The sequence below is a fragment of the Geotrypetes seraphini genome, chromosome 9, assembly GCF_902459505.1.
Source record: "Geotrypetes seraphini chromosome 9, aGeoSer1.1, whole genome shotgun sequence".
Taxonomy (NCBI): Eukaryota; Metazoa; Chordata; class Amphibia; order Gymnophiona; family Dermophiidae; genus Geotrypetes; species Geotrypetes seraphini.
Window position 1 is genome coordinate 64,076,116 of NC_047092.1, and position 23,424 is coordinate 64,099,539.

Consider the following 23,424-nt stretch of genomic DNA (forward strand, 5'->3'; position numbering starts at 1 on the left):
TGTCATGGTGAAAAACAGTGAACGGTGGGTCGGCAACCAGTGCATGCAGTTCGCTAACCCTCCTGGCAGAGGTGATGGCAATTAGGAAAAGCACCTTCCAGGTAAGAAGCCTGAATGAAGTTGTGGCAAGAGGCTCAAACGGAGGTTTCATAAGGGCAGAGAGAACCACATTCAGGTCCCAGACGACGGGAGGAGGCTTGAGAGGCGGTTTGATGTTGAAGAGCCCTCTCATAAATCTTGAAACCAGAGGATGAGCCGTGAGGGGTTTTCCGAGAATAGGCTCGTGAAACGCAGTGATGGCACTGAGGTGGACTCTGATGGAAGTGGTTTTGAGGCCAGCGTTGGACAGCGAGAGCAAATAGTCCAAGACAGTTTCCACCGCCAAAGAGGTGGGTTCTTGATGATGCCGGAGACACCACGAGGAGAATCTGGTCCACTTCTGATGGTAACATTGAAGAGTGGCCGGTTTCCTGGAGGCGTCCAAAATGAGGCGGACCGGTTGAGATAGATTCTCCGGAGAGGTCAGCCCGAGAGAAACCAAGCTGTCAGGTGGAGGGAAGACAGGTTGGGATGTAGTAGAGACTGATTCTGCTGTGTAAGTAGAGTAGGAAACACAGGAAGAGGAATGGGCTCCCTGGAGCTGAGTTGAAGCAGAAGGGAGAACCAGTGTTGACGAGGCCACCGAGGGGCGATGAGGATCATGGTGGCATTGTCCTTGCGGAGTTTGGACAAGGTCCGCAACATCAAAGGAAGTGGAGGGAAGGCATAGAGGAACCGATCCCTCCAGTCGAGCAGGAATGCATCCGGGGCCAGACGGTGAGGAGAGAAGAGTCTGGAACAGAATTGGGGCAGCTGATGGTTGTGAGGTGCTGCAAAGAGGTCCACCTGCGGAGTGCCCCATCGAGCAAAGATGGAGAGTAGAGTCGGAGGGTCCAACGTCCACTCGTGAGGTTGAAGGATGCGGCTGAGATTGTCGGCCAGAGAGTTCTGTTCGCCCTGGATATAGACCGCCCTGAGAAAGAGATTGCGGTCCGTGGCCCAGGTCCAGATGCGCAGAGCCTCCAGACAAAGGGGGCGAGATCCGGTGCCGCCCTGCTTGTTTATGTAGTACATGGCGACTTGATTGTCTGTGCACAGGAGGAGGACTTGAGGACAGAGAAGATGCTGGAAAGCCTTGAGGGCGTAGAATATGGCTCTGAGTTCCAGGAAATTGATGTGATGACGACGCTCCTGTGGGGTCCAAAGTCCCTGGGTGCGTAGATCTCCCAGGTGAGCTCCCCACGCGTAGGGGGACGCATCTGTGGTGATGATCATAGAGTGGGGGGGCAGATGGAAAAGTAGACCCCTGGAAAGATTTGAGGAGTTCAACCACCATTGGAGAGATTGCTGAAGAGATGATGTCACAGAGATGGGATGAGAAAGAAGATCCGTAGTCTGTGACCACTGGTTGGCGAGCGTCCACTGAGGTGTACGAAGGTGGAGACGAGCCAGAGGAAGGACATGCACTGTCGAGGCCATGTGACCCAGGAGGACCATCATCTGTCGAGCAGGAATGGAGGGATGCAAGAGTACCTGACGGCAGAGATGGAGCAGGGTCTGCTTGCGATCGGAGGGGAGAAAAGCCCTCATTAGCGTGGTGTCCAGAACTGCTCCAATGAATTGAAGTCGCTGGGTGGGAAGCAGATGCGACTTGGGGTAGTTGATCTCGAACCCCAGGAGGTGGAGGAGAGAGATGGTGTGATGAGTAGCCTGTAGCGCAAGTGGAGACGTAGGTGCTTTCACCAACCAATCGTCCAAATAGGGGAACACCTGGAGGTTGTGAGACCTGAGGAAGGCCGCTACCACTATAAGGCACTTGGTGAAGACCCTGGGTGAGGAGGCGAGGCCGAACGGTAGCACCTTGTACTGATAGTGGTGGTGCAGTACCTGGAATCGCAGGTAGCGGCGAGAATGTTGATTGATGGAGATGTGAGTGTAGGCCTCTTTGAGGTCCAGGGAACATAGCCAGTCGTGTTGAGAAAGAAGAGGATAGAGCGTGGCAAGGGAGAGCATTCTGAACTTCTCCTTGACCAGACACTTGTTGAGGTCCCTGAGATCGAGAATGGGACGGAGGTCTCCCGTCTTTTTGGGTACCAGGAAGTAGCGGGAGTAGAATCCCTGCCCCCTTTGATCTGGAGGTACTTCTTCGATGGCATTGAGAAGGAGGAGGGATTGAACCTCCCTCAGGAGGAGGGGGGTTTGAGATGAGTTTGAAGCAGACTCTACGGGAAGGTTGTCCGGAGGCAGAGTCTGGAAGTTGAGAGAGTAGCCGTGGCGGATGATGTTGAGGACCCACTGGTCCGACGTGATGACTTCCCAACGGCTTGAGAAAATGGTGAGACGACCCCCGATAGGCTGTGGAAGAGGCAGCGAGGGTGGATGACTGGCTATGCCCTGGAGAGAAGAGTCAAAAGGGCTGAGATTGTTTAGCAGGCTGAGGAGGCTTGGAGGGTTGGGTGGCCTGAGACCGAGCCTGGGCATGGTGCTGCTGTTGACGGGGTCGCCGAGATTGTTGGGGAGGCGGATTGAGTGGCCTGGCTGAGAACCTCCGCTGGTAGGATGATTGAGGCCGATAGGGTCGAGCAGGCGGAGCCTTCTTTTTCGGCTTGATTAGGGTGTCCCACCTAGTCTCATGGGCGGAGAGTTTCTGGGTGGTGGAATCCAGTGACTCTCCAAAAAGCTCATCCCCGAGACAGGGGGCGTTGGCCAGGCGGTCCTGGTGGTTGATGTCCAGGTCGGAGACTCTGAGCCAGGCCAAGCGACGCATGGCTACAGCCATGGCAGAGGCCCGAGAGGTGAGCTCGAAGGAGTCGTAGATCGAGCGGACCATATACTTGCGCATTTGGAGAAGGCCAGATATGTGCTGCTGGAATAGCGGGACCTTGCGCTCAGGAAGGTACTTCTGGAGGGCAGACAGCTGTTGGACCAAGTGTTTGAGATAAAAGGAAAAATGGAAGGAATAGTTGTTTGCCCTGTTGGCAAGCATGGCATTTTGGTAAAGCCTCTTGCCAAACTTGTCCATGGTCTTACCTTCTCTGCCAGGAGGGGTAGAGGCATAGACACTGGAGCCCTGAGTCTTTTTTAAGGTGGATTCCACCAGAAGGGACTCATGGGGCAATTGAGATTTGTCGAATCCTGGAATAGGGATGACACGGTAAAGGTTGTCCAGTTTACGGGGAGCTCCCGGTACCGTGAGGGGATTTTCCAAATTTTTGTAGAATGTCTCCCGTAAGATGTCATGTACGGGAAGTTTGAGGAACTCTTTAGGAGGTTGCTCAAAGTCTAAGGCTTCTAAAAAGGCTTGGGACTTTTTGGAGTCAGATTCAAGGGGAAGTGACAGAGCAGCAGACATTTCCCTCAGAAATTTAGAAAAAGAGGACTGCTCAGGTTTAGAGGAGGCATCAGGCGCCGATGGTTCCTCATCAGATGAGGAGGGATCCTCCTCGGTACCGAGAGGAGTCTCCTCCCATAAATCCGGATCCCTGACCTCTGGTGCGTGTCGGGACACCGGGGTGGAGGGTGCGGTGTGGTGAGTTTTGGACAAAGATTTACCAGAGCGCACCGAAACGGCACCAGGGGAGGACGATCGGCGTCGTTCTCGGTCCCGAGAAGAGTGCCGTACCGCCTGGTGCCGAGCAGGATCCACTGTGGTTCGAGAATGAACCACAGGATCATCAGGAAGTTGTTGTGCCGAAAGGATCGGCATCGAGGTGTTTACCGGTACCGAAGGAGTGGACACCGGGGGCTCGGTGCGGGGCTCGGGCCGGTCTGGTACCGGAAGGAGCGGTGCCAGGATAGAGGGTAGCAGTTGTTCAAGCTGTTTCTTCAACTGCTCCTGAAGCTGAGTTTGTAGGATGGCCGAGATACGGTCATCCAGGGGTGGCATCGGAACCGCTTTCTTTTTCTTCGGTTCCTTGGATGCCGCTCCACGCCCCGGCGATGAGGAGGCCGATGACGAGGCACTCACCGTTATCGGGGCGGAGCGTTTACGGGACCGGTGCGATGCCGGTATGGACGGTGTCGTCACCGTAGCTGGAGGGCGCTCGAGGGAAGAGGAGGGCTTCTTAGCCGGCTTACCTGGCGCCAGTGGCGCCGATGCGGGATCGGTCGGTGTCGAGCTGGACGGTGCCGATTTCTGCGGTACCGCCGCTGAGGGTGATGAATCCATCGCCGACTCGGAGCCGAAGAGCAGGGTTTGCTGGATTCTTCGGTTTTTAAGAGTACGTTTTTGTAAAGTGGCACAGCGGGTGCAGGAATCTGCCCGATGCTCCGGACCCAGGCACTGCAAACACCAATTGTGTGGGTCAGAAACGGAGATCGGGCGTGCACACCGCTGGCACTTCTTAAAACCGACCTGCGGGGGCATGAAGGGGAAGATAGCCTCCGCAAAATCGAAGTCCGAGGCCTGTATAATGGCAACAGGCCCCGCCGGGGCAAAAACGAAAGAAACAATAAAAATCAAAGTTTTTTTTTTTTTTTTTTTTTGTAATTGAAAGAAAAAGGAAACCCGGAGGTAGAGGAAGAAAAAAATATAACAAAAGCGCGAGCGGGAAGGCAAAAAGTGATTTCAACGGCCGTTGAAAAAATACACGCGTCTTCTTCGCTCCGCGGAAACGAAGAAAACTGGGGACCACGCACTCCTCCGTCGGGCGGGAAGGCACTCGCGCACGCGCGGTGCGGCCAACTAGAAACTTCTAGTTAAAAGGTCCGTACCGAGGGCTCCGTCGGTGACGTCACCCATGTGTTAAGAATATGCTGCCTGCTTGTCCTGGGATAATAAGCTTAGTACACAATTAAGGCCCTCTTTTATCAAGTCACGTTAGGGTTTTTTTATCACCAGGCACTGCTGTAAAAGATGCTCACAGAAATCCCCTGAGCGTCGGAGCTTTTACCGCAGCAGCCGGCAATAAAAATCCTAGCACGGCTTCATAAAAGGGGGCTTTAATTGTTTACTAAGCTTAATCAGTGCCAGCATGATAAAAGGACGCCCAAGTTAGGTACCTACATTGGTAGGTGTCCCAATGTAGGCACCTAACTTTAGGCAGGCTTTATAGAATTTGGGGGTAAGGGCAGCCACAGCTAAATTTTGGCACAGGCATTTCTACCACATTTTTATTGATGCCAATGACCACGTCTAAATTTAGCTGCGATTCCCAAGCATAAGCGCTATTCTATAAACTGTGCCTAACTTTAATTGTAGCTTATAGAATAGCTTTTTATTCAGCACCAATTTTTGGGGCGACAAATATACCCCCCCCTTTTACTAAGCTGTGGTAGAGGTTTCTACCGCAGCTCAGAACGCTAAATGCTCCAGCATTGCTCTAATGCTCACAGAATTCTTATGAGCGTCAGAGCTCATAGTGCTCCAGCAGTAGAAACCTCTACCATGGCTTAGTAAAAGAGGGAGGTTTCTCTTTGGGGAGAAAAAATAAAAGATTCACCTCCCTCAGCATCTAGCAGCTTTTTCTTGCATTTGTTAGAATGGAACAGATTGAAGTGCTTCTAGGACCAGCAGCTCTTACCCAAATCAAAATGCTCCCATAGTTTGCTCCAAATAAATTCATAATGACACATAAGGACATTTTGTACCTGTTCATTGTGAACTGCAATAAGTTTTACAATCATGATGTTAATGAGATTTCCAATGCTGGGATCTTTATAAATTGCTGCAACCTGGAGAAAAAAACATTAAGATTAGGTTTGTGTATATATTTAAAATATCTTCCTATAGGAGAAAAGAAACAACTTGAGATGGAAACCTTTATGCTCCATGTTTAAACAGTTAGAAACATAGAAACATGATGGCAGATAAAGGCCAAATGGCCCATCTAGTCTGCCCATCCGCAGTAACCATTATCTCTTTCTCTCTTCGAGAGATCCTACGTGCCTATCCCAGGCTCTTTTGAATTCAGACACAGTCTCTTGTCTCCACCACCTCTTCTGGGAGACTGTTCCATGCATCTACCACCCTTTCTGTAAAAAAAGTATTTCCTTAGGTTACTCCGGAGCCTATCACCTCTTAACTTTGTCCTATGCCCTCTCATTGCAGAGTTTCCTTTCAAATGAAAGAGACTCAACTCATGTGCATTTACATTATGTAGGTATTTAAGCATCTCTACCATATCTCCCCTCTCTCACCTTTCCTCCAAAGTATACTAAGGTGCTGACCTGAGACTTATCTGGGTAGGAACAACTCCTGCCTGGATACGTGTCGCTCACTGCGTCCATATCTGCATTTTCAATGGTATTATCCATATACCCCCAGATTCTGTATATGGCAACTAAGGTTGTGCGCGCACATTGATGCATGTAGCCGATATGTGTCCCAAACTTAAATGATTAATTGGCCTAAACAGTGCCGATAATTGGCACTATGCCAATAATTGGTGTATAAATTGCAGCAAATTGACTGAGTGTAAATGGCACAATGAAAACAGAGAATGACAAGGTGACAAAATTAATCACTGTTCCCGTCACCGCAGATAACCACGGGAAATTCATCTCCATGTCTTTCTTTAAGGAGAGAGGGAAGAATCAGAGTATGAATGGGCACAACCACTGACCCTCAAGCCTTGAAGAATGCTAGTACAGTACTCCCCTGATATTCGCGGGAGTTCCGTTCCAGAAACCCCCATGAATATCAAAAAACCGCAAATACATTTTTTCACCTGGGGAGGCAGGAGAGGGCAGCTGGAGAGGCAAGAGAGGGCAGCTGAAGCGCTGGCGAGTGAAGGAAATCACTTGCGGTCTGCTCTGACCACCTCTTCCTGTACTAAAGTTGGGCTATACCAATCAGGAGCTGCTTTGACACGCAGCTCCTGATTGGTGTAGCCCAACTTTACTACTGGAAGAGGCGGTCGGAGCAGACCGCGAATTTGCAAATCTGCCATTCACGAACCAAGACTGTATATAACAGCATGAAAAGAAGGGTCAAGTAAGTCATGGAAGAGGAATTTTAAAATCAGAGAACATGGTTATAAAAAAATGGACCCCTATTATTCAAAAAACCAAATCCACAAATGTAGAAAATGAAATAAACAAATGAAATATACAAAAACAAATACAAAAGATACCAATGAATAAGACTCAGATATCAAGCAGATTGATATTTTGAAGAATCTAATATTGCTGTTTTAAGGCCAAATCTTAAATCATATTATCATTATTTAAAAACTAAACAGCATAGTTATCAACATGATGTATTAAAATGCTATTTTAGCGCAAGTCTCATTTTATGCAATGAGACCTAGTCACTAGTAACTGGGGTTAATGGTAAAATAACATGTCTTAACTGTAACACTGAAAAAAAACTTCCTCTCTAAATTGGTTATGCTGGAAAACTGATTTACTGGTAGGCTGGCAATCCATTAGACCAACAATAATTAAAAAAAAAAAAAACCCCCACAAAGCACACTGTACACAGAGAAAATGTTAATTATAATTTATATTTGAGGGTTTTTTTCAAAGAGGTCAAGGCAGATGACTTTAAAATATGCATTTTTTAGCGCAGGGAGCTGCGCTGAATGCCCCACAATGCTCCCCACGCTCATAGACTCCCTGTGTCAAAAAACGCTATTGCGGTTTAGTAAAAGGGGGCCATAGTGTAAAATATAGACAGCAGATATAAATTCTCAAAACAGACACATTTCGATCACTAAACTGAAAATAAAATCATTTTTCCTACCTTTGTTGTCTGGTGATTTCATGAGTCTCTGGTTGCACTTCCTTCTGACTATGCATCAAATATTTCTTCCCTTCTGTCTCCTGCATGTTTCCTCTCCTCCAAGCTTCATTCCATTCCCCAACCAACATCTCTCTCTGTCCCTCCATGAATCCAACTTTTTCTTCCTTTTTCTCTGCTGCCCCCTGCCACCCAACACATTCCATTCCCCAAACTTTTTCTTCATCTCTCCCTGCCCCCTCCCCTTTCTTTCTCTCTCCTTGCCCCCTTTCATTATTTCTGTCTTTCTTTCTCTTCCTGCCTCCCTTTCTTTCTGTCTTTCTTTCTCTCTCCCTGCCCACCCCCTTTCTTTCTTTCTTTCTTTCTGTCTTTCTTTATCTCTCCCTGCCCCCCAAGCCACCTCCGCCAATTTCTCCCAGCTTCCCTGACGCCGCAAAACCTAGGCACGTGCAGCCACTGCACTAGCGCCGGGCCCACAAGCCTCCTCCCCTCCACCCCCACCCATCCCCCGATGTCAATTCTGATGTCGGAGAGGAAGTTCTGGGCCAGGGCCCGGAACCTCCTTTCCGACATCAGAATTGGCCTTCAGGGGGGAAGGCTTGTGGGCCTGGCGCTTGTGCAGTGGCTGCACGCGCCTGCCGTTGCAGCGTTGGGGAAGCAGGGAGAACACAAAGGTAACACGAGTCCGCGATCAACTCGCGTTGCCCTTGTGATCTACTGGTCGATCACAATCAACCTTTTGGGCACGACTGCATTAGACTATGATTTAGATTAACTTACTATTGACATAAGTGTTAAAACATAGTGCTCTAAGTTTTGGCCATAGTGGTGAACCATTTTTGCATCAGCTGTAACCATGACCTCCACGTATCTTGGATATGACAGAAACCGTTTTCTCCGGGAGTGCATATAGCTATTCTTTTCATCAAAAGACTGTTTTTTGGAAGGATGCTGTTGAAGTACGGCATTGTGTAAAGCACCAAGATCTTCATTTATGCTACTGGAGTTTTTAAGTGATAAAACAATTTTCTTCATGCTCCATTTTTCTGTAAGGAAAAAAAAATATCAGAGAATTAATGCCTGCATCTGCACAGGTTCTAAAAGAAAAATTTACTGACTGAGTAGACTCCCATAAAACTTCTTATAACAAGGATTCTCTAACTTGTCTTGGGAAATCCACAGCCAATCAAGTTTCCAGGATATCTACAATGAATATGCATGAGACAGATCTGCATGTGTTGCCAGAATTGCAAATCATTAATTTGTATACTAGTCTTTAAGCCTGTTACATTAACGGGTGCTATAATAGATGTGTGTGTCTGTCTTTCTCTCTCTCTCTCTCCTTGGCCGCTTTCTGTCTGTCTGTCTTTCTTTCTTTCTGTCTCTCTCTTTCCTCGGCTGTCCACCACCACCCCTTGCCTGCTCCCCCTGTCCAGCAGCAGCCCTTCTCCCTTCGTTTTACCTCCTTCCTGTCCAGCAGCACCTCTTCCCTGCTCCCCCTGTCCAGCAGTAGGCCTTCTCCCTTCCTTGTACCTCCCCCCCTGTCTAGCAGCACCTCTTCCTTGCTCCCCCTGTCCAGCAGTAGGCCTCCCTTCCTGTTACCTCTCCCCCTGTCCAGCAGTAGGCCTCCCTTTCTGTTACCTCCCCCCTGTCCAGCAGCACCTCTTCCTTGCTCCCCTGTCCAGCAGTAGGCCACCCTTTCTGTTACCTCCCCCCCTGTCCAGAACCTCTTCTTTGCTCCCCCTGTCCAGCAGTAGGCCTCCCTTCCTGTTACCTCCCCCCTGTCCAGCAGCACCTCTTCCCTGCTCCCCCCTATCCAGCAGCACCCCTTCCTTCCTGTTACCTCCCCCCTGTCCAGCAGCACCTCTTCCCTGCTCCCCCTGTCCAGCAGTAGGCCTTCTCCTTCCTTTTACCTCCCCCCCTGTCTAGCAGTAGGCCTCCCTTTCTGTTACCTCCCCCCCCCGTCCAGCAGCACCTCTTCCCTGCTCCCCCTGTCCAGCATCCAGCTTCCTCATTGTTCGCATCTGCCCTCCTCTTCAAAGCAGCCTGCTGAGGTTCACGGCCAGCTGTAGCGAACCTCGCAGGCCGCTCTGCACGTCGGTAGCAAGTTCCATCTTGATGCAATCCCGTGCGTCAGAGGGAACGTGCTACCAAGGTGCAGAGCGGCTTGCGCGATTCGCTACAGCCGACCGCGAACCTCAGCAGGCTGCTTTGAAGAGGAGCAGCAGCGATGGCAGCGGTTGGTGAGTGAGGGTGTGAGGGGGGAGATGCCGGTGTGTTCCCTGCCTCCGTGTTCGAAAATGGAATTCAGCAAGGACCCAGAGACCACGATGGCAGGGATCACGCCATCCTAAGCGCGCATGCGCGCTTAGGGTTTTATTATAGAGGATTGATTGCAGATATCCAGAAAGCAAGACTGGTTGAGGGTTCATCAGAAGAGGTTTAGAAGCTACTTGTTTATTCTATACATAACATGGCCATTAATTGTTTTTCCTCGGGATGGGATGGGATGGGACCCGACCCCCCCCCCCGAACCCATTAAATAAAATGCAAAATATAAACAGCAGATATAAATTCTCAAAACTGACTCATTTTGATCACTAGATTGAAAATAAAATCACTTTTCCTACCTTTGTTGTCTGGTGATTTCATGAGTCTCTGGTTGTACTTCCTTCTGACTGTGCATCCTTTCTTTCTTTCTTTCTTTCTTTCTCTCTCCCTGTCCCCTTTCTTTCTTTCTGTCTTTCTCTCACTCTCTCTCCCTGTCCCCCTTTCTTTCCGTCTTTCTTTCACTCTCCCTGCTCCCCTTTCTTTCTTTGTCTTTCTTTCTCTCTCCCGCCCCACCCACTTTCTGTCTTTCCCTCTCCCGGCCCCCCTTCTAACTTTCTTTCTCTTCCCCCCCCTTTCTTTGTCTTTCTCTCTCCATGCCCCCCCTTTCTTTCTTTATGTCTTTCTCTCTCTCTGTCCCCCTTTTTTCTTTGTCTCTTTCTCTCCCGCCCTATCCCCTGTCTTTCTATCTCCTGCCCCCCCCTTCTGTCTTTCTTTCTCTCTCCCAGCACCCCCCTCAAGTCGCCGTGCCTATTTCTCCAACCACCACCGCACTAACAGATCATCTTCGTGTAGCGACTGCACAAGCCTTCCCCCCCAGCGATTGGCTGGCCCGGAACTTCCTCTCCAATGTCAGAATTGATGTTGGGGGGGGAAGGCTTGTGCAGTCGCTGCATGAACATGATCTGTTAGTGCGGTGGTGTCTTGGAGAAATAGGCGGCGGCCCATTTTTAGCTCAGTTGTCCCGCTCCTTCTGAAAACGGGACATTTCAGCATCCTGAAGCTGTGTGTGGGGACAACGGGACAGGCGAGCTAAAAATGGGACGTATGGTCACATTATCTATACAACCACAGCAGCATTATAAATTTCCCCTCATATTACGCAGGGTAACTCCAATATAATGTATACCAGTGATTCTCACACCTGGTCCTGGAGGAACCCAAGCTGGTCAGGTTTTCAGAATATCCACAATGAATATTCATGAGAGTTATTTGCATGCAAATCTACTTGGTTGCTTCTGTCATTCCATGCACACCCACCCAAATAGATTAGTTCTTCTTAATCTTAAGCAGGTCAATTAAGATTCTACTCGTTCCTCTGCCATCTACTTTCTTGCCCCAAAACTTTGGAATGACCTTCCACCTAATATTCATTTCGAACACTCTTTTCCTAGATCTAAGGCTCTACTTAAAGCATACTTTTTTAGATCGGCTTTTGGTGAGGTGAATTCGTTGCCAGATTACAGAGTATGAGTGCCTGGTTCTCTTGGGGCTCACAAATATTGCTCTATGATTGAATGAGTGAAGTTCTTTTACCTTTTATTTTATTGGAGTTTCATTATGTATGTTTTACACGTACGTTTACATGTTTTTATTGTATACCGCATTGACCCACATGTTGGAAAATATGGTATATCAAGCTCTGTTACAACATTATGCAATGAAGTGTAAAAAACTAACTAATCTGTAAGGGTAATCACTTGCTGATAAAAATACCCCGTGATGACAAATTTCCCTCCTGTTGTCATATTTAAGATAACTGAGTATAAATTACTTGGAGTGGGTAGTAAAAAATACTTTGTAAACCTAGGATTTTGAACCCTTTAAGGAAGCAAATACTTAACCTTTTTTGGTTCTAGGACTGAGAAAAAAAATACTACTTTTTTCATAATTTTATTTTTTCTATTTTCAATTTTGACAAGCTACCAATAAAATGGTAGTTTATATTAATCATCTTTCATCCAACCACTGTATAATACCTCTTACTTCCCCTGCACCCTTTCATCCTTCCATTTGAATGAAATTAAAATATGCCCATAACTTCTCTTCTCTTTAAGTACCAAATTTTCCAGCAAAGCAATGTTCACTTAATCGCTGAGGTTTCGTCTGCTCTCAGCTCTTACTGGAGGCATGCTTTGCATCTCATTATTCGTTAACTTGTGCTGTAGTACAAAAAATGTGCATTAAGTGTAAGACACAATTTTGCCGTAATCTTTGGCAAAAATCTTGGGCCCGAGGAGTCCCAGCATCAACAACTGGAAGCACCCTGCCAATTTCTGGGCTACTGCAAGGAGGGAAGTAGCTCGGCAGTGAATTTCTTTGGCTGGTGGGGCTTTGGCATCCCCACTATTTATTCAACGCTGTGCATTTCAGGTTGGAGGGGGCCCAAGCCAAAGGGAGGCATGGCTAACCCACAGGGATAAATTCTGTAGATGCCGAGCTTTGGCCTGTACAGTTATGATGGAAATGTTTTTCTAATTTTATATATAATTTCATCATGTCACTATTGATCTTTTCTCCTTGTGAGAGCAGGAAGTATGTCTCAGCTGCGTAGCACAGTAGTTATTATTTTTATTAGAACACATTAAGTCAATTGTTATTTTGTCTATATAACACCATTGGTTAATGCCATTCATCAATATAGGTTTGATTGTCATCTGTTTGTTGATGGCATCCAGCTTTATGCCCATAGTTGCTTCAGCCAAATTGCAAACAACAGAAAACCTTAATGCGTATTATAGAAGATGGGTTTTTGGCTTGAGACCCTTAGGTTAAAATTGAATCCTGCCAAATGTAGCATTTTAATCTCTGAGAAGACTAAGTTCCAAGTTTTCAGGCTAATTATAAGAATTTAATCTCTTTAATCTCTGAGAAGACTCCAAGTTTTCAGGCTAATTATAAGAATTTGCTCCAAGAGAAAAATGATTTCCTACTTGATTTTTTTCCTTTCAACAGTGTCTCATTTCTGCTGTAGTAAGATACTGTATCATGAAAGGGATGAGAGGATGGGGAACAGAGAACTGATGCATTAGAGCAGGCTTGTCCAACACACAGCCTGTGAGCCATAATCCTACTCACCGAGTGCTGCTTACTGGCCCATAGAAGCTCAGCAATTAGATATACCCCAAATGGCATTTTCTTTTGTGGTTGTGGTGCTTCAGAAAAGATGCAAGACTAATCTGAACTTCCTGAACTGTGCAGCTCATGCTTACAGAGAGCCGATTTGCAGTGGGGAAGCAGGAATGGTGCTGTTTCTTCTGCAATTGAAGTAAGGCAAGTGAGGGGAATAGGTTGCAAGCATCAAGAAAGAGATTATGTGAAGGTTGGGGGCGAGGGAGAGTTACATGAGAGAGAAAAAGAAAAAAAAAAATAAGTGAAGGTTGGGGCTACATGGCAGATTTAGAGAGAAACTGGATAAAGACTGGGGTATACTATATAAAAAGAGAGAGAGAGATTGGGTGAATGCAGGGGGAGAGTACACGAGTAAAAGAGAGAGAAACTGAGGGGCAGAGCCTCAAAACTAAAATCTGCCTTTAACGTGTTCGCTAAACCAGTTCCAGCCAGTTTAGCATGCATGTATTTTAGCAGCGGATTATCAGAATGGCTTACCAAGTTCTTATCTGAGTTTTCTAGCAGTCTCCAATACTGCCATACAAATGTAGTACAACAAGGTCATTAATATTAAAATGATCACACCAAGCGATTCTGTATAATCGCCAAGTGATTCTCTAAGGCTTGACAGCTCAGACTCACCCCCCGCACCCACATGCAAATTAAAATTACAAAACACCCCGCCAAATTGAAGATCAGCAGAGAGGTGCCCCTTCTCTCCTGTCGCGTCGCATAATCACTTAAGAACATAAGAATAGCCTTACTGGGTCAGACCAATGGTCCATCAAGCCCAGTAGCCCATTCTCACGTTGGCCAATCCAGGTCACTAGGTACCTGACTAAAACCCAAGGAGTAGCAACATTCCATGCTACCAATTCAGGGCAAGCAGTGGCTTCCCCTGTATCTTTCTCAATAACAGACTTTGGACTTTTCCTTTCAACACTACTAACCCCCCACCCCACCCCGCCAGCAGGAGAGATGCCCACTCCCTCCCACCACCAAGCAATGCCCCCCCAACACCCTCCAGGCCATGGGAGAGATGTCCACTCCCTCCCACCACCAAGCAATTACCCCCCCAGCAGGGGAGAGATGCCCATTCCCTCCTGCTGCCATGCAACCCCCCCTTGTGCCTCCAATGACCCCCTGCCCCCTCCCCCTTTCCTTGTTAATGATGGCTGGCTGAAGGGATGCCTACTCCCTCTGGCCAACAGGCCTACCTGTTTAAAATGGCGGGCCTTCCCCTCACTGGTGCATCCGGGGAGGGACCTAAGGCTTTGATTGGCCAAGATGTCTAAGACCACTCCCATAGAAGGGGCCTTGAACAACCTGGGCCAATCAGAGCCCTAGGATCCTCCCTGGCACATCCCAGGATGCACCATGTTTCATGTTTCAAGTTTCAAGTTTATTAGGTTTTTATATACCGCCTATCAAGGTTATCTAAGCGGTTTTACAATCAGGTACTCAAGCATTTTCCCTATCTGTCCCGGTGGGCTCACAATCTATCTAACGTACCTAGGGCTATGGAGGACTGAGTGACTTGCCCAGGTCACAAGGAGCAGCGCAGGGTTTGAACCCACAACCCCAGGGTGCTGAGGATGTAGCTCCAACCACTGCGCCACACACTCCCTCCATGGAGGGAAAAGCCTGACATTTTGAAGAGGCAGGCCTGCTGGCCAGAGAGAGAAAGTATCCCTCCGGCCAGCCATCGTTAACAAGGTAAGGGGGGAGGGATGTCAGAGGCATGGGGGGTATTGGGGAGGTTCCATGGCGGCGAGAAGGAGTGGACATCTCTCCCACTGCAAGGGAGGGGGGTTAGCAATGTCGGGTGTTTATGTGAAGCAGCATGGGGGAATGGGCATCACTCCCTCTGCCAGGGTTGTTGGGAGGTGCATTGCTTGGCAGGAGGGAGTGGGCATTTCTTCCGCTGCTGGGGGGGGGGGAAGAGCAGTGTCGGGAGACTGTTGCTTGGCGGGAGCAAAGAGTAGGCTTCCCTCCTGCCGATCTTCGATTCGGGTTGGGGTTTTTTGTGCATTTATTCTGCGCATGTGCCCATTGCTATCACTAGTGATGGGCACTTGCAAATTTCGCTACTCTCTGCTAACCTCTTTTGCATGCCCATTTTTTTGGAGAATGACTCACTTTTTTGAAATCACTACAATAACGGCTGCAACAGCGGCCCATCGGTTTTTAACACGAAGTTTTGAGAATCTAGCACCAAGTGAATGTGGTGGGGGGGGGGGTACATGAGAAAGAAACTGAGTGAAAGCTGTGGGGTGAAGCTAGGGGCTACAGTTTTGGGTTTGGTTCATTTTACCACTTCACATATAGTAAGTTAAGTAAAATAATGTGTAATTAAAATTTCCTTCTGCAAACTTTAGCCCTCCAAATGTTACAAAATATAAAATGTGGCCCCAGCAGAAAAAGGTTGGATAAGCCTGTTTTAGAGTGATAAAATAGTGACAGTGGGACAATTGAACATATATCACTTTATATCAAGATATCAGATTTGCCTTAGGATTTCAGAAATGAATTCATACTTTCTTTATATATCTTTTTGGTTGAATCACAGGAAGGTGATATATCAAATCCATGAACCTTTTACCCCTTAGTGCACAGATCACCTTTCCAGTGCTGCTCTTAGGTTTTTCAAATGTGTCACCTTTTTTTATCTGAAGAAAAGCCTTCCTCATAGGGGTTGCTCTATAATTGCATCATCCTTCTCTCAGTTTCCTGGGACTGCTGCCCAGGCAACACATGGTATCGTCTGCTAACAGTGGACAATAACGCCTCTTCAAACTCCTGCATATTATCAGATATTAGCCATGCTTGCCTGTGCCAGATCGTTGACATAATGTTTATGGCATGCTCTCAAACTGGCTTGTCTAAGAGGTCAAAGACGTGGAAAAAAAGCTCCACTGTATGACGCTGAACTTTCGAAGAATGAGAAGTTATTCCTAAAGAACAAATGAGCTCCTACTATATGTCACCATTACTCATATCACCAAAACTGGCCAGTAAGAATTTTCAGAGTTAGCAGGTCAGAATAGCTGAAAGTTACTATAGTACATCCCAAGGAACTACAAGAAGCATGCAAACATTCAAAAAGCTCCAGGGTAAACCTACTCAATATTATCATATACATGCTCAAAATCAGGAATTTGGAAAACAATACAACCCACAACAACATAGGTTTGCAGAAATAATTAGGAGAAACTGTTTAGGAGATGCTGAAATCCTCAAAGCTTCACAAGGTGCATCTGACAATTATTTTTTTTTTAACTTTATTTAGTTTTTAATGCCAACAAAAAGTGCAATTTATATACAAATAATGATAATCAACCAGGAATCTATACAAAAGATAAAAATTCCCTCCCCCCATCCATCATTACCATCAGAAATAATATCAAAACAAGATATACCTCCACCCTCCCGCTCCCACCCCAAATTTAATGCAGCCTAACATGGATTTTTTTTTAACCTAGTAAATGAACATTTCTTGTTGATGTTAATGCCCTGCCTTGACAGATCAAATGGTGTGGAAGTTAACATGGGGCTACCACAGTGTTCTCAATCAAGAGCCCACTGTACATAGCTACATTATTCACTAAAAGCAATAACTAATTTTTAGTTTTCATCTGGAGATTTTAAGCAGAGGCAGAACTAGGGCAGGACATGAGCTTATCACCAGTTGCTATATTTTTAATGCTGCATCCGGTACTTTTTGGTGGGGAGGATTTCAACGGTGCTGCATGCCTCAGGGCCCCAGGCAATGAAATGCATGTGTGCTTGGTCATAGGAACCAAAAAATTCAGGCCTAGATTCTTAAAAAATGATGGTCTGCTATTGCAGTAGTTCTGGTAGCGAATTTTAAAAAGCGAGTCATTCTTCAAAAAATGCTCATGTAAATGAGGATGGTGGAGAATAGCGAAGACTCGCTGGCGATAGTGATGGGCACATGCAGAAAAAAAACGCAAAAACACAATAGCGGAAGACCTGTTTAATCTCTCCTGCTGCCAACCAATGCCACCCCATTCCCCTGCAGTGGGAGAGATGCCCATTCTCTCCCACTGCCACAAAACACCCCCCATGCTGCTGGAAAGATATTCATTCTCTCCCACTGCCACACAACACCCCACCTGCAGCAGAAGAGATGCCCACTCTTTCCCGCTGTCAAGCAACCTCCCCTAAAGGGGGAGAGATGCCCACTCTATCCCACTGCCAAGTGAAACCACCTCACCTCCAACCCTTCTCCCCCATACCATTAATTAGATGCCTGACCAGAGGGATGCCGACGCCAGATGGCCTGCCTCTTCCAAAATGAGCCTTCCCCTCCCCAGTACATCCTGGGATGCACACGAGAGGGGCCTGGGGCTCTGACTGGCCAAGGTTGTTTAAGGCTCCTCCCATAGGCCCGGACGCCTCACAGGAGGGGCTTTAGGCATCCGAGCCAATCAGAGCCTTAAGCCCCTTCCGGTGCATCCGGGGATGGGCCTGAGGCTCTGATTGGCCCAGGTTGTATAAGACCCCTCCTATGGGAGGGGCATAAGAACATAAGCCATGCCTCTGCTGGGTCAGACCAGAAGTCCATCATGCCCAGCAGTCCACTCAATCGGCGACCCATCAGGTCCAGGACCTGTGTAATAGCCCTCTATACCCTTCTATCCCCTTTTCCTTCAGAAAATTGTCCAATTCCTTCTTGAACTCCAATACCGTACTCTGCCCTATCACGCCCTCTGGAAGCGAGTTTCTAACATTGATTCTGAATCTGTCCCCTTTTAATTTTCCAAATGCCCTCTCGTTCTTGTAGTTGTTGAAAGTTTTAAGAATCTGTCCCTCTCCACTTTCTCTATGCCCTTCGTGATCTTGTAAGTCTCTATCATATCCCCTCTAAGTCTCTGCTTCTCCAGTGAAAAAAGCCCCAGTCTCTCTAATCTTTCAGCGTATGAAAGGTTTTCCATATCTTTTATCAAACGCGTCGCTCTCTTCTGAACCCTCTCGAGTATCGTCATATCTCCAGTCCCCTCCCCAGTGCATCACAGGATGCACCGGGGAGGGAAGGCCCATTTTGGAAGAGGCAGGCCAACTGGCCGGAGTAGGCATCCCTCCAATGAGCCATCTAATTAAAGAAACAGGGGAGAGGGGTCGGAGAAGGGGGAGTGTTGTGTGGCAGCAGGAGAGAATGGGCATCTCTCCCACTGCTTGGGGGGGTTTCACTTGTCAGCGGAAGAGAGTGGGCATCTCTCTCGCTGCAGGGGGGGGGGGTTGTGTGGCAGCAGGAGAGAATGGGCATCTCTCCTGATGCTGGGGCGGGAGTGGTTTGCTTGGCAGCAGGAGAGAGAGGGCAACTCTCCCGCTGAAGGGGGGCATTGTGTGGCAGTGGGAGAGAATGGGCATCTCTCCCGCTGATGTAGGGTGGAGTTCGCTTGGCAACGAGAGAGAGAGTGGGCCTCTCCCCCACTGCAGCGGCATAACTTATTGCCCCCCCACCCCCTATCTATCTCAACATTATTACAATGTTACCAGCCTACTAGTACGTTGCATTCATCTGACGATCTTCTTTTGGAAGTACCATCCTTACAACTAGTTCAACTAGAAACCTACAAACATTCTCTCTTTAGTATTGTTAGACCCAAAATCTGAAAAGCTCTGCCCACACTCTTCGTACAATATCCAGTTGTGGATCTTTCAAAAAGAAGCTTAAAACCATTCTGTTTTTGCGTGCCTATGGGGTCTGCTAACCTTCTTGGACAAATTTTTGTACTGTAATTTTCACTGGCTGTCCACTTGTCTACTTTCTTAAATTACTGCTGTGTGTGTCCTTTGTAATCTGCCTAGAACTTTGGATAGTGCAGAATATAAAAGTACAAAATTAAGAAATTAAGCCAATTAAAAAAAAAAAAGTTGAACGCATATTCCAAAGTTAGGCGTCACTAGGCCTTCTCGATTAAGGCACCTAGCAGCACCTAATGTAGGTGCCCTATACAGAATCTGGCCCTACATTCGCAGTGAGTTATGACACTATGCTATAAAGTGAACGTGTAATTTCACAGGGGGTGTTCACATGGGAGGAGCATAGATGGGGCATGGGCATTCCAACTATTTCAGCATATACTTTACACACGGTGTCGCATTTAAGTGTGCACATTTACATCTGCCACAGACACAGCATTAAGCGCTCTCACTTAAAATGTTAGCGTGTATATTTTTTTTTTTTTTTTTTTGCAATTGTTTATTTATGACAAAAAACAGCACAGCAAAACATCAGGAACATACAAAAACAGTACAGTCAGGCAATCTGCAGAACAGCAAGACACCTGATGTCACCCCACCCACCCCCCTCCCAACCCACCCACCCCAGTAACAGCAAACAGCACCCTATACCTCCCGTGAACCAGAGAGCACCACCAGTAGGCACGGTAGCACCCCAAGGAGAGGAAAAGAAGAAAGATCCGCAAAAAAGGACAAAAGAGCACAGAACCATCAACCATCAACACTTTCAAACTACTCATTATTCATGAAACAGTCCTATCCCCCCTCCCTCCCACCTGGATGTATATAAAGAATAACAAAATCAATAATAATATGAATCTGATAGGTTACCCATTAAGCACTATAAGTACCTACAGGCTCCAAATTTGCTTAAATTTCCGGAAATCACCCTTTTGCTCTGCCATTATTCTTTCATATCTATCATATAGACACAATGTCTCTCACCTGTTATAGTATTCTCACTTAGCCCACAAAATGTAGGCACCCAACTTTAAGTGACCTCTCTTAAACCGACCCCCAACATGTATGACCAATAAAATGCCCATTTTCTGCCTCACAGAAGCCACATAAATTGTTTAACGCCATTTTCTGCCCCCCTGTGCATCCATAAATTGTTTAACGCCAGGTCAAACTGAGTGCAAGTCTCTTACTTTATGAAACACATGGAAGAAATGATTGCTTTTGCTTTACCTTTGAAGCAGTAAAATTAAGTCCCTCTTTATTCATATTAAAAGACCTGGAAAGACATCTATTAGATTAATATCACAGAGGAACAGTAAGAGACTGACTTAGACACAGTGCAAAACACTTAGAAAATGACACTCAACAATAGGAAACTTTAAGAAGGGCATTACACAAGCAGGCTTCAAAGAGTCCCATCTCATTCTATCTCAGAACAGATGTTATCATGCTGTTTGAAACTGTAGTTCGCAGAGCCCTACAATCTAAACAGTAAATCCTTTCTAATCGTATGCCTTTGTCCGACTGTGCTCTTTGAAAAAAGGTTGCAGAGTTTCTCAGGCCATCACATGCCATTCAACAAATTCTATACACATTCACGAACACTACAAGATAACGATCACTATAAAGTACCAACTATCCCTCCTTTGGTGTTATTGTCTAGTCCAGGGGTGCCCACACTTTTTTGACTTGCAAGCTATTTATAAAATGACCAAGTCAAAATGATCTACCAACAATGAAATTTTAAAAAAACACAACGCACACTGTACGCATAGAATTGTTAATTATCATTCCTATTCCGGGTTTTTTTCAAAGAGGTCAAAGCAGATGACTCTATGCACTGTCACCTCAGTAACAACCATACAAAAATAGACAAATATACCCTCCTCCCTTTTTACTAAACCACAATAGCAGTTTTTAGCACAGGGAGCTGCGCTGAATGCCCAGCGCTGCTCTCGACACTCATAGGCTCCCTGCACTAAAAAACACTATTGCGATTTAGTAAAAGGGGACCATATTGTAAAATATAGACAGCAGATATAAATTCAGACACATTTTGATCACTAAATTTAAAATAAAATCATTTTTCCTACCTTGTCTGGTGATTTCATGAATCTCTGGTTGCACTTTCTTCTTCTGACTGTGCATCCAATATTTCTTTCAGCCTGTATGCTTCCTCTCCTCCACACCTCATTCTCTCCCCCAACTTTTTCTTCCTCTCTCACTGACCTTTCTTTCTTTCTCTCTTCATGCCCCCTTTCTTTTTTTCTGTTTCTCTTCTTTCCTTATGTCTCCCTGCCTGCCCCCTTTCTTTCTTTCTCCCTGCCCTTCCCCAAGCCACTGCCACTGCCATCGGGGAACAGGACCCAAACCGCCACCAATGGATAACAGGCCCCAAAGCCGACACCGACGCTGCCCCATGCTCTCCCTGCTTCGGGCCGACCAGCATTCCTCTCCCCGACGTCAATTCTGCAATCGGAGAGGAAGTTCTGCCCAGCCAGGCAGTGATTGGCTGGCCCGAACTTCCTCTCTGACGGCAGAATTGACGTCGGGGAGAGGAAGACTGATCGGCCCGATAGATCGCCAAGGCAAAGTGAGTCTTGGGGATCGACACACTTTGCCTTGGCGAGCTACCCGTCGATCGACCTATTGGGTACCCCTGGTCTAGTCCTTTCCTTCATACAGGGAATTATCAAATCCATATTAGTATTACTAAGAGGCAAACAGTTTTGGTCATCACAATAGACATCACTGTAAAACCAGTGAAAACATACAATATAAACCGGGGGTGGGCAACCACAATCCTTGAGGGCAACAACTCAGTTGGGTTTTTAAGATATCCGCATACAATTGAAATGGTGCAGGCAAATCATTCAATATAAAAGACCAACTCCAAGATCTCTACTTCGCACACAGGATCTAACGTCCAGTTTTAAGTATGCTGAAAATTGTCAACAATTAACTAGGGGTGATTTATCAGTTCATGGGAACCTCCTATCAGTAATTAAGGAGTTCACCTGGGTGTATCCACAGTTATTGTGCACCCAAGAGCGCATTACAGGGTTTACCCATAAACATCACATATCATCACCCTATGTGTGAGTTATTATTTGAATTCAAAAGTGCTGTGTGCAAAAATAAAGAAATATATACTATATCTAATATATTATATATATATAAATATAATATATCTAATCACTTAAACACATTAGTCCTTATAAAAGAAAGTTTCTACCATGATACAAAAATAATAAATATTGGCAGAGACTTATCTTAGTGATATCCGCAAGTGTTTCACAAATATTTTTGCTTGACAAGGGGGGTGCCTCGGCTGATTGCCCTGCAGAGTACCCGTTTTGTGTCCTTCCTAAATGACAAACTCAGGGGCACAACCCGATTTTGTAAAATATAAACTTTTCCATACCATTGCGTTAGGTCCTGAATGCGAACTAGAGCAGTGTTTTTCAACCTTTTTACACCTATGGAGTGGCAGAAATAAAAGAATTATTCTGTGGACCGGCATCAGTCTGTGGACCAGCGGTTGAAGAACACTGGGCTAAGTCGTGGGCCAGACCCCATCCATCTCTACCCAATCTCCACCCCAGACCTTGCCCCCAGAATAGTAACACTATTTTATCCATTCATTTTTCACAGACACACAATATAATCTTATTAACAACACATAATGGTTAACCACAAAATTAAACTACACAAAGCACACTGACAGCAGATATAAATTCTCAAAATTGACATAATTCAATCACTAAATTCAAAAATAAAATCATTCCCCCCTACCTTTGTTGTCTCCCTCCCTGCATGCTATGCCTTACCTTACCTTCTGGCCTGCTCCCGCCTGGCTATTTTATGCCACCCCCGGTATTATCTTCAGGCCGGCTCCCTCTTCCTCACTGATGCAGTGCACAAAGCTGTGGGCAGCAGCTCCTTGCACGTCCTGTGTCTCATCTGGAAGCCTTTCCTCTGACGTTGCAACCGTGGCTTCCGGTTCAGGCACAGGATGCACGTAGGAGCCACTGCCCGTGGCTTTGTGCACTGAATCAGTGAGGAAAAGGGAGCTGGCTCAAAGATAACGCCGCATCGATCACACCGTGGACCGGCGGATGAAGAACACTGAACTAGAGAGCTTAGAGTTGGTCTTTTATATTGGAGTATTTGGTATTGACCCCTCCAAATTCTTGTTGGGCTTTACATATTTTTGGCATGCAAATCATTCCCATGCATACTCTTTATGGAAATCTTGAAAATCCTACTGGGTTGTGGCCCTCAAGGCCCATGGTTACCAATCCCTGGTATAAGAACATAAGAATGCCATACTGTGACAGTGGTCAACCCAGGTCCCAAGCACCTAGCTAGATCCCAGGTAGTAAAACAGATTTAATGCTTCTTATCCTAGGAATAAGCAGTGGATTTCCCCAAGCCATCTCAATAATGGCCTATGGACTTCTCTTTTAGGAAATTATCCAATCCTTTTTTAAACCCTGCCAAGCTAAACTATGGTCCATAAACAGACAGTCAAA

General features: G+C 46.5%; 1 protein-coding gene across 3 annotated transcripts in view; it reads right to left on the reverse strand.

Moving 5' to 3' along the window:
- The window catches only part of ADAMTS20 (ADAM metallopeptidase with thrombospondin type 1 motif 20), a 223,301-nt gene that overhangs the window by 174,426 nt on the left and 25,451 nt on the right, over positions 1-23,424 (reverse strand). For all 3 annotated transcript variants that reach the window (XR_004540714.1, XM_033959656.1, XM_033959655.1), the window contains exons 4-5: positions 8,501-8,766; positions 5,629-5,712 (exon numbers count right to left, since the gene is read on the reverse strand). Coding sequence is in view for 2 of the 3 variants with exons in the window: in XM_033959656.1 (XP_033815547.1) it covers positions 5,629-5,712; positions 8,501-8,766 (350 nt within the window). In the remaining variant the exon portion in view is untranslated. The remainder of the gene's footprint in view (positions 1-5,628; positions 5,713-8,500; positions 8,767-23,424) is intronic.